The sequence below is a fragment of the Poecilia formosa genome, unplaced genomic scaffold (genome assembly GCF_000485575.1).
Source record: "Poecilia formosa unplaced genomic scaffold, Poecilia_formosa-5.1.2 Scaffold341, whole genome shotgun sequence".
NCBI classification, from domain to species: domain Eukaryota; kingdom Metazoa; phylum Chordata; class Actinopteri; order Cyprinodontiformes; family Poeciliidae; genus Poecilia; species Poecilia formosa.
This window is the reverse complement of record NW_006800280.1, coordinates 53,550-65,229: the sequence shown is the minus strand read 5'-3', so window position 1 is coordinate 65,229 and position 11,680 is coordinate 53,550. Positions and strand designations below refer to the sequence as shown.

The window sequence follows — 11,680 nt, the reverse complement described above, 5'->3', positions numbered from 1 at the left end:
AATGGCACGGGATCTTCATTCATCAAAAGAGATGGGTATAAGAGACTTGTGCAGCAGATTCACAAACGGAGAAACTACATCGGAACACCAACAGTTAAACTGCTTCACCAGCAAGGATGTGGGGGAACCACACTGGCCATGCAAGTATTATGGGAGATGAGAAAAACCCTCAGATGCGCTGCCTTAATGGGTTCTCCTCTGGAGTGCACAAAGATTGCAAAGGAAGTTGTTCACCTTTTTACTGGAGGCAGCAAAGATGATCTCAACACTGTGCTGCTCTTGATAAATGAAGAGTTCATTTTGGAGCATCTTCAGGACAGCATCATGGCAGAGATCGAAGAACAGCAGATAGATGTTGATATTCCTGTGGTAATTTTATTCATCTGTGTGAGAAGTGACCACGCCATCCTCAAAACTGAACACTACAGAGAACAAGAGGGCTTCATGAAGGGTCATGACTCTGACTACGTCATCCTCAAAAGAACCCTCTCAGACACTGAAAAGGAAAAATTGGATACCAAGAAGGAAGAGCTCAGCCGAAAATACGGAGCCAAAGCCTCCCAGTTCCATGGTTTCAACATACTACACAGTAATTTCTCACAGGATTATATCCAAGAAGCATGTGCTGTCCTTAACACGGTTGGAAGGAAAAATAAACCCCCGAAGACCCAACTTTTGTCCTTCCTGTCCTTGCTGAATGCCTATGTACCAGGCTCCTATCTACTAGAGTCTGACTGCTTAGACTTCCTCAGACATGACAACTCCCTGCAGGGTGACCTTTCACTGGTGACCCGAATGCAGCCTTTCAGTCATCTCATTATCTCTTTTCAACATGACAAAAGTTGTGAGAAAAGAATCCGGATGGCTCATCCAATGATTGCAAAGCATTGCACTGAACTACTGGCTATTGCAGGAGTGCCCAGAAGTGACACGGCGAGAAACTTCTTGCGCCGATTTTGTCCAGATGAGGTTTCTCCATGTTTGTTTGGCTTCATCAAGGACTTGCTGACAAAACGAGAGCATAAAAAGGATGGGTCGATCGAAGACTCGGATCTGGAGAGATTTTCTACTCTGATTTTACACATTAACGAGATGGAAGACAAAAAACAAAAAAAAAGTGCATCAGTTCTCAAGGTGGAAGACAAAAACCAGAGTGCATCGGTTCTCAAGGTTGCATCAAAGAAGTTTGATAAGAACACTTTGTTCCCCCAGGCACTTGCTAGGCTTTGTTATGGAGAACTTGAAGACTACAAGGAAGCTGAATTTTGGGCAAAAGAGGCAATAAAACGAGACCCCAAAAAATCCTTTATTGCTGACACGTTGGGCCAAGTTCACAAAAACCATCTAAGGAATGAAAAGCTTTCACTCAAACCACGACAACTATTACAGTTGGCCCAGAAAGCAATTGAAGCTTTTGAGCATGAAGAAAAACTTGCTGAAGAGGAACACAGGAAAAGTTTGACAGAAAATGAGAAATCTAAAGTCCAGTGGAGTTTAAACACCAGAGGGCAGTTTGGTTTCCTGCAGGTCTGTAACATTCTGTTTGATAAGCTTGCCAACCTAAATGAGACTTGGAAGCAAGTGCTTACAAAGAATGTGCCGATGGGCTCAGTCTTGGAATCACTTGGAGACAACAAACTATTTAGGTTTCACCATCTAATAAAGAATCTCAGGGATGAAGTTGAGAAAAAATTTGTGTTCTTTGACACCTTCCTCACTTATTCACAGTCTGTCATGAAAAAAGACAAATCTTATGTTTCAAAGACAGCTGCAGATTGCTTCAAAAAGTATGTTGGAGACTCTGTCCCTGAACACAATGACAGACTCCAACAGACTTTCCAAAAACTGAAACAGAAACTGGCTATCACATCTGCTGGGGTCCTCTCATGTCTAGACCGAACATGTACCTCAGACATTGAACACATCATTAAGTGGTGGGAGGAAATCTGTCAAAGAAATCATTTTCCTACTGATGCTTTTGTCAACTTTATCCTTGCGAAGATCATGCTTTCAAACAAAAACAAGGCTGTATCCAGTTCTGATTACAAAAATGATTTAAAACTAAGAAAGCCACCGTCCTCTGCCACACAACCAGAATATCACCTTCTCTCTCTACTTCTGTTTTGGCCTACAGACGATGAAGACAAACCAGTCTCTGATCTCAATCAATTAATCAAAGATGCAAGTCATGCTTATGAGCGAGAATACAAGACGATGTTTCGATCAAGATACCTCCGACCTCTGTTTTTTCTTGGGCCAGGCAAAACCGTGAACAGATTTGTTCCCCGACGGGATCTTGAGATCTTTTGGACCAAAAATGCACTGGAAGAATCAAACACAAACTGGAAGAATGAGAGTATCTTCAGAGATTCCATAGTTGAAGAACACCTTCTCAAAGTTGAAGGAGCGGTGCGAAACTACAGAGTCTATGCAAGATTCAGAGGCACTGAAGTTGAGGTAGAGGCCAACCGAAGGGACAGCCTCTGTAAATCAGGTCAAGTCTCCTTCTACCTTGGATTTACCATCAAAGGTCCAGTAGCCTTCAGCGTTCGGAGAAAATTCCTGGTCACTGAGGGTAAGAAAACTACTGTTCACAAAAAATACTGTTTGCTTACTGAGAGGCACTGAGCAAGAGGGGACATACTTTTTGTCCCCCATCTTGTTGACTGTTCACTGGTGTTCACCCTAGTGAATAGCCTATAGGCCAAATGGTAATTGAGATTACCAGTCCTTTTTAGAGTCCTTGGAGTGGCTCCTGGGAGTGCTCCTACTGGGGACTCCTTTGTTCTGCACAAAACTTGAATGATGCTTTGTTATTCAACATCTGTGCTTGTCATGGATTGTTCAAAACAAACCCGATATTCAAACATATGGGTGCCCAAACATGCTCTTGAGACCAAACACTTTGAGCTGTCGTTTGATGATCAATTTTGAGGAGTCTCCTGTCAGAATGAGCATCATCTCCTACCTCCATTACAACTTTGAACACATCGTGGAGGAGACTGAGTCTAAGCAGACCATCTTTCATGCCTTCATTGTGGAGACATCAGATTTGAGCTGTGGCCATAAGTTGGCGGGTGTCTTTGACGGCAGCATTCCTAACCCCCCCTGGTGAATATATAGTCCTATATGGTCTTTTTTGACTTGTTCAACTTCTGAAGCAACCAGTACTTACTGGTAGTCCAAGCAAAATAGAGTACCCTAACCCTAACCCTAATGCAGCTTAGGTGGGTACTGAGTCATAAACTCAGGTGAGGGAGAAGTTCAATGAGGCCATGGAGAATAACTTCTATACAGCATTCAGGAGATTATGATCTACTGTCCAGCGTCTTAGGAGAGAGCAGCAGTGGTGGGTGAAAATTTTCAAGGCTTTTTTAAGGCTCTGGATGCTGTGGGGTTCTGTTGGTTGATAGACTTCTGAAAAATCACAAACATCAGGGGAAGTCCCCCTGAATTGACAGACTAAGATGGTGGTCCCCCTAATTTAAAAGGGGGAACTGAAGATTGTGTTATAATTACAGGTGTCTCACACTCATTTAGCCTCCTAGGTAATCCAGGGATTTGGATGAGCTCTGAGTACTGACCAAACGAACAAGACTGTGTATACAAGCACCAAAATTAATTTCATTTGCAGTGTATTTGGGCTTTCCCTTATTGATAGGGTGAGAAGCTCAGTCATCCAGGAGGGGCTTAGAATAGAGAGCAATCAGTTGAGGTGGATCAGACATCTGGTAAGGATGCTTCCCGCCAAGGGGAGATCCAAAGACAGACCGAAGAGAAGCTGGAGGAACTCTGCTTCTCAGCTGATCTGGGAACATTTTCGGATGCCTACTGAAGAGATGCCCCAAGTGGGTAGTGAGGCTTCTCTACCTAGCCTGCTGTCCACATGACTCGAACCATTAAGCAGAAGATAATGAAAGGATGGATGGAGACCCACAAGTCCAAAAGTATATGTTAATTTTTCACGTGACTGAAGTAAATTCAGCATATTATTTATAAATATACAAGGTATAAGGTATACATAATTATATCAATAGATCAAAATATTTTTTTGTCTTTTTTATACTCTGGACTATGATACAAAATGCTTTCTGTTCAAAAAATGTTCACACTGACAATTGTGTTCTATTATAGAGAAGTCAGGGAAAGCAAAGTCTGAAGCTCATGAGATGGTAAGTTTTTTTTGTTTTGTTTGCTGTCTTGAAAAAGAAATACTAAAAAACTATATTGCCTTTTGAATCAGGACACATGTGACTGGATTAAACTTGACCCTGAAGTCCACAGAGTGAGGGAGATGCAAACATACAGGTGATTACAAGTTTACAAGGGTGATTTAATGGAATCCAGGACTGTTAAAGAACACATATTAATGCAATCACAAATTATTTTCTGTTAGGTTTTACTCACGATTAATGATAAAATATCTTTCAATTAATTTATACAAAAAGAAAACCTTGGTTAAGTGTGGCATCCTTTCTGCAACAAGGATGTATGGCTGAATGTTTTCATTAGATTTTTCTTTTCATCTCCTAGCTTGCAGTCAGGCAGCGGTTGCTTTGAATGCAGTGTATCCACCTTGCGCTGGGTTTGCAAGGAGCCCATCTCCTTCAGGTACCATTTTGGCTCTTGGGAGGAACACTATGAAAGAATTACCCTCATGGATTACCTGCCTGCTGGACCTGTGCTGGACATCTCAATCTTAGCTGGAACAATGGAGGAGGTGTATCTACCCCACTGGATTGGTAAGTTATACAGTTCCAGTAAGAAGCTTGTACATATCAAATCAATCTTGATACACCAGGAAGGAGAGTATGTCCAATTTTATTTTACAGGTACACCACACACATTAAGAAAGTTCATTTATATTTATGAGCAAATAATAACTGTAACTTTTTCTACCTGATATTGTTTGTGATTGTTTTTGGTGTGATTTGGTTTCTTTTAGGTACTGAATCAACAAGTCCAGACATGTTTGCAGTTTTGCATGTAGATGCTTGTGGAGATTCTATAGAAAAGGTGTCTGACGTGACATCTTCCTACGTGAAGTTACTTCAGCCAACATTTTCACCAAAAGCTCCAATTTTCCTGAAAAAGCTGGGGATATCAGTGAAAGTTCGCTCAGATGTTTTAATATTCAAGACTATAAAGGAGTACCTTACCCTTCATGTTTACCTCGTCCCACATTGTTTGAAAAAGGTTTTTCTAAACTAATTACTTCAGATATTATGTATACAGTAGTTTGTTTGGAGTTTTCAAAATGGGAACTCAACCACAAAGATTGATTTTATTTCACTTTATTTTGACAGAAAGTTTGTGAAGAGGAGTCTGGTCATAGTTCAAAAATTATCTCAAAACCAGGCAAACAAGAGTCCTTGGAAACTCTGGATTCTTTCAACTTGACAACAGATGCAGACAATGCTGAAATTGAGCCTGAAGTAAGACAATTTCTGTCATTCAGCACAAACAAATTGGAATTGAGGTTTTAATTTAATGATGAGCAAACTTAGTGCCTTGACAGTCATGGCCAAAATTTTTGGAAGTCATTCAAATGTGTTTTACAATCATTGTGAAGTCAATTTAAGCTACAACTTGTTATAGAAAGTGATCAAATGCATATTATTTGTCGTGTATTCTGAAAAAACAGTAATTTCATGAGCAATGGAGAAGCTGTGAGAGACTTTCAATGTCTCTCACAGAAATTAGCTGACTGATTGTTACATAAGAGGGGCATATGTGCTTGAAATCATTGCCTCAGAAAAGCCTTTGTGGAATCAGAAAAAAACATCAGTACTTTCTCCACAGACATTGTGCCTTGCATATGACACTGGAACATACTTTGAAGTGTGCATCAGAAATGCAGACAGTGACTTCAACCTAACATTAACAGCAGAAAACAAAAGCAATGATGGAGTCGCAATCTGGAAACGCAAAATTCGAAGAGGTCAGTGTTTTTTCTTCATTAATATGAAAAGGCATCTTAGTAACATATATCCTACTCATGGCTCATTACAGTAATTCCAAATTAAATAGATTCATGACACACAAATAGTAAGGTAATACCAATAATTGTGTAAGCTATAGCATGTTTTTTATAATAAATGTTTAATGTGTATAATTTAATAACACATTATTGGAACTTAAATTTTAGGTTTCAATTAGCTCTAAGTCATGTTTATCAAAATTGATTGAAATAAATGCTTAAAAGAAAGCTGTGTGTACTGAATTTGAATTGAGTTATTGAAACACATTAAACCAAGATGCAACTCTGACATGTAATCATAAACAGTAGTATCTGCATTTTTTAACACTCAATGGTTTCATTATTTATGAATTTAGTTTTTATCTGCCCTCTATTTTAGGTGACTATAAAAGTAACATTGATAACTCACAAGGTAAGAAAACATTTAAAAAAACAGTAACTTTGCCAGTTTGTCTCATTTTATAGCATCAGCATCCACTCCCGTTTAAGACAACTTAACATTTTCACTACACTCCATAAAAAAGTTATAAAACTGAAGTTTTCCTGTTAATTATTCTATCTTGTTGCATGTCTTCCGTTGTTTACCCTCTGGATTGTTCAGCCATGGCTGAAGAAGCTGAATCTGCACCCGTGGTGCAGCTGCTTCAAAACCAGAAGGCAAAGCTGATAAAGATTCTCAGCGCGGAGGCAGATTTTGTTCTACAGCACGCACATTCCCGACATCTGACTTCGGATCAGGGCTATGAGAAGATTAAAGCTTGTCGTGTTCCTCGTGAAAAGGTGCAAGAGCTTTTGGATCATGTCATCCAGAAAGGCGCCAAAGCAGCCAAAGGAATGCTGGAGCTGCTGAAGAGCAAAGAGATGCAGGAAACATTTCCTATGCTTGCTTCTGTTCAATGTCTGCATGTCAAAAGACCATTGTCAGGTATGAAGAAAATAAACTTATTTTTTCTTATTATGTGAAGGCTGTAAGCATTCGCACAATTGACTTGGCGCTACCCAACAATCAATACATGTAGCTACAACTTGGTAATTTCTCTGTAAAGCAGTAACTTTTCAGGCATATGGTAATATTCATACACAGCCTGACATATGTGATCAAAACATTGTTTAGATATATACTATTACATGTTTCCCAACTGTTTTTGCATGTGCAAAATTTGCCCAAGATAATTATGCCAATAAGGCATAGATGTCATGACAGAAAACTGGTCAAATATTTAAAGCTTAAAAATATTAAAATAGATGACACGTATCCCCCAGTAATGCTAATTTTGAGAAACAAGACAACCTAATAATTATGGCATAGCACCGTTATGCCTGGATACTCTGGGTCTACGGTCCAGAAGATGCCTCGGATTATATTTGCTGCGTGTTCCACATATTGTGAAGGTAAACAATGCCTGAGTTGGGCAAATTAGTGCAGTTGGACTCCTAACAATATTTATGCAATAAAATCAAAACAAAACACACCTTGATTAAACTTTGTTATTTAACAAACAGTTAATTTAAACAACTACCAGTGAACAATAAACCGTCATGCAGACAAAGGGTTATTGAAAACAAAACAAAAAATCCCTCACTCAAAGTTCCTTTCTGGGCTCATATGAAAAACATTTATTTTTTGCAAAAGCTCTTCAGATCCTTGGTCAATTTCTCTGAGGTTTCCCGCAAATAGCTTCAAAGACCCGTTGTATGACTCGCTTGAAATATTTTTGACAATCTTCTTTGCCTTAATGTTGGCTGATAAAGCAAACATGCCTCACCAAGTAAAGCCAGGAGCATCACTACCTTGACCACATGACAGTTTGTTGGACGTTTGTTCTACTTTCACATGGGGGTGGAGCCATCTTGTCTCCACCCCCATGCAAATTGGGAAATGGGGGTGTCATGTTAATTGGGATCATGTTTCTCTTTATTCATTATTTTTCTGGTATTGTTGACAATTTGAAGTGGTAACATCGATAACACACAAGATAAGAAAACATAGTATGTTTCTACTCTTACAGAATCAAGTACTGAGGGTGCTGATTAGACACTGATAAAAAAGAAATATAGGAAATACTGTGATGCAGAAATGTTAATATTTTACAGTGATACATTCTATAACAATTATAGTCCTTAGGGTTTTGAAAGTTGCTTTGTTTAACTCGCGCCTAAGATTTTTAATTGCTTTATTCTATCATTTTCGCAACAGATTAACATTTTGTTCAGCTCTGATCGAAAGAGTGAAAGACACCAAACATATCCTGGACAAGCTGCTGAACATTGGCTTGATTGTGCAGAGGACACGCGATACTATCAGTGACATAGCAACTGAACCTGAGCAGATGACAGAGATTTTGAAGACTGGAATTTCATCTGGGAGAAGCGAAAAAGACGATTTCCTTAAAATCCTCAAAGAGTCTGAAGCCGCTATTAGAGGAGATTGAAGGATGTCTGCAGGGGAGCAATCCAAGAAGAACAACAGAGGTCATAGAACGGAAGGTTTCCCACAATAAAACAAACACATCGAGTTACTGAAGTGACCAAGTCAAAATCCACATTAAACTCTAAAGACTGACGTGGAAGAACTATGCTGTGTAGAAACTAAAGTAATAGAAAAAAAGTAAATGATACAGGCATCATGTCCTCCAAAAATAAGTTTTCCTTAGAGGTGATTGTTTACTTTCATAACTGAGTTGTTACACATGTTTTTTGTTGTTGTTGTCATATGTAATGATTTATAAATAATGTAAGATAATATTTCTTATTTCTTTAAACAAAGAGAAACTCTAACATCTTGTTTGAAACTATAAACTCCACAGTACCTGTGTAGATAGCCTCTAACGATGACAGTGATGACTTTCTCTATTGTTTTGTAAGCCATGAGGCTCTCGTCATAATCTGAGATCTTCCAGTCAAAGATTAGATGGAGTCAAAAAATAAACGATAAAATAATAAAAGACTGGATGGATTCCTCATAGGGGACAAACAGAGCGGCAACCCTCACAGAGTGGAGTGCTTTGCATCCATCTTTGTGATGTTTTGATTGTTGATTCTCTTAAGGGGCAGAGAAAGACTTATTTATACTAGTTTCTAACTAGTTTTATTTGGCACATGGGTAACACTTTATTTGGAGGGGGGTGAATAAGACTGACATGACACTGTCATAAACATGNTAAAACGAGACCCCAAAAAATCCGTTATTGCTGACACGTTGGGCCAAGTTCATAAAAACCATCTGAGGAACAAAAAGCTTTCAATTGAACCAAGAGAACTGTTGCAGTTGGCCCAGAAGGCCATTGAAGCTTTTGAGCATGAAGAAAAACTTGCTGAAGAGGAACACAGGAAAAGTTTGACAGAAGATGAGAAATCTAAAGTCCTGTGGGGTTTAAACACCAGAGGGCAGTTTGGTTTCCTGCAGGTCTGTAACATTCTCTTTGACTTACTCCTCATCCAAAATAAGACTTGGAAGGAAGTGCTTACAAAGAATGTGCTGATGGGCTCAGTCCTGGAATCACTGGGAGACAACAAACTCTTTAGGTTCAGGGACCTCATAGAGAATCTCAGGGAGAAAGTTGAGGAAAAAATGGAATTCTTTGACACCTTCCTCATTTATTCACAGTCTGTCCTGAGAAAAGACAAAGCTTATGTTTCTAGAGAAGCTTCAGCATGCTACAAAAAGTATGTTGGAGACTCTGTCCCTGAACACAATGACAGACTCCAACAGACTTTCCAAAAACTGAAGCAGAAACTGGCCATCACCTCTGCTGGGGTCCTCTCATGTCTAGACCGAACATGTACCTCACACATTGAATATATCATAGAGTGGTGGAGGGAAATTTCACAAGGAAAAAACTCAAATACTGATGCTTTTGTCAACTTTATACTTGCAACGATCATGCTTGCAAACAAAAACAAGCCAATATCCAGTTATGATTATAAAAATGCTTTAAAACTAAGAAAGCCACCGTCCTCTGTCACACAAGCAGAATATCATCTTCTCTCTCTGCTTCTGTCTTGGCCTACAAATGAAGACAAACCAGTTCCTGATCTCTATCAGTTAATAAAAAGTGCAAGTCATGCTTTTGAGCGAGAATACAAGACGATGTTTAGATCAAGATACCTCCGACCTCTGTTTTTTCTTGGACCAGGCGTAAGCTTGAACAGATTTGTTCACCGACGGGTTCTTGAGATCTTGTGGACCAAAGATGCACTGCAAGAATCAAACACAAACTGGAAGAATGAGAGCATCTTCAGAGATTCCATAGTTGAAGAACGCCTTCTCAAAGTTGAAGGAGCGGTGCGAAACTACAGAGTCTATGCAAGATTCAGAGGCACCGAAGTTGAGGTAGACGCAAACCGAAGGGATTGTCTCTGCAGATCAGGTCACGTCTCCTTCTACCTTGGATTTACCATCAAAGGTCCAGTAGCCTTCAGCATTCGGAGAAGAGAACTGGTGACCGAGGGTAAGAAAACTACTCACTACAAAGAAAATACTACATATTTCTTTACAATGTCGTGTGATGGGATTTAAGACCTACATGCATTAGTATCTCAGAGTTGACCCTTTAAAAATTGTCAAAGTAGACATGTTACTCTGGCACTTAATTTTTGGGCAGGGTCCCAGGGTCACACAACTTTTGCTAAGTTTGAAGAAACTAGTTGCCACTTTGTCTTGTTTCTTGTTTAGTTTCTGGAGTAAAAGCAGTTCTCTGAAGACCTGAGGGGTCTAGATGATTCTGACAAGGAACTCAGAAATGCATTTCCACTCAAAATCTTTTACTGCGTTAAAGACAAATAGAAGAGTTTCTTAATCAATTATTTGATAAACACCAATCAAGTACAGTGATTTAAGTCCTTGTTTGATGTGATCCATTTTTCTAGATTTGGTCAGGATAAGTATTTTACTTTACAGACATCTTCATAGAAAGTATTACAACATACTAAAAATAAGAGCATCTGTTTTTCTTTGTCTTGTATCTCGTATCATGAGACATTAATCTCATGATCTGTGGTGTTTAGCCATATTGAATCTATTTGACCCCTCCCACTTTTATGGCAAGAAATTATGGTTTTTCCACCATTTCTATCAGACTATGGAGGAAATTTGAACCATCCACTCACTGCTACCATGGACACACTGACCCATTGAGTCTAATGGACTAGGGTTATGCGTTGGCATATAAAATTGTGTGTTGTCAGCGTACATATGGAAGTAAAGCCAGGACACTGACTGCAGCTGAAGGTGGTGGCTCAGGGGTCACCACACACATACAAATATGGACTGACCAGGAAACATGCCTCACCTGAGCTCTATGGAGAATCACTAATAGGACGGTGAAAGACACAAGACCCAACAATCCATAAGAGATGGAGGCTGTGATTATTTCAAGATAAAAACAGGCTGATGCAGTGGTTCATGCTCAAGGAGACTCAACCAACCAACACTGTTTAACACATACAGTATTTTTCAGAAGGCCAACTACTTGGTCTTGTTGGAAATGTGTTAATTTATTTTATGCAATATTGATAGTATCTGAGAAAATTGAATGTAGGTCTAGTTATAAGCCGTAATCAAAACAACCAGACATGCTTCAAATATATTCCAGTGTTTATAATAAATCCATTCAAAATTGAATTTCCTTTTTGAACAGAGTTACTGAAAAGATAAAATTTTAATTTATTGAGATCCAACTGTATGTACTGTATGAAAAG

At 39.1% G+C, this 11,680-nt stretch overlaps 2 protein-coding genes and 1 long non-coding RNA gene across 3 annotated transcripts in view; all 3 read left to right on the top strand.

Annotated features, from left to right (window-relative positions):
- LOC103153170 (sterile alpha motif domain-containing protein 9-like) overlaps nucleotides 1-3,835 on the top strand; it is a 14,762-nt gene extending 10,927 nt beyond the window's left edge. Inside the window, exons 3-4 of the mRNA XM_016661735.1 lie at nucleotides 2-2,575; nucleotides 3,753-3,835. Coding sequence (XP_016517221.1) covers nucleotides 2-2,575; nucleotides 3,753-3,835 — 2,657 coding nt within the window. The remainder of the gene's footprint in view (nucleotide 1; nucleotides 2,576-3,752) is intronic.
- A 341-nt stretch (nucleotides 3,836-4,176) lies between these two features.
- On the top strand, nucleotides 4,177-9,080 carry LOC107833192 (uncharacterized). The gene is made up of 7 exons (XR_001658902.1): nucleotides 4,177-4,308; nucleotides 4,534-4,742; nucleotides 4,946-5,435; nucleotides 5,803-5,941; nucleotides 6,360-6,392; nucleotides 6,582-6,905; nucleotides 8,178-9,080. It is a non-coding gene; the product is annotated as an uncharacterized LOC107833192 (long non-coding RNA).
- Nucleotides 9,081-9,137: 57 nt separating this feature from the next.
- LOC103153138 (sterile alpha motif domain-containing protein 9-like) overlaps nucleotides 9,138-11,680 on the top strand; it is a 4,454-nt gene continuing 1,911 nt past the window's right edge. Inside the window, exon 1 of the mRNA XM_007573951.2 lies at nucleotides 9,138-10,431. Within this exon, the coding sequence (XP_007574013.2) occupies nucleotides 9,138-10,431 (1,294 nt within the window). The remainder of the gene's footprint in view (nucleotides 10,432-11,680) is intronic.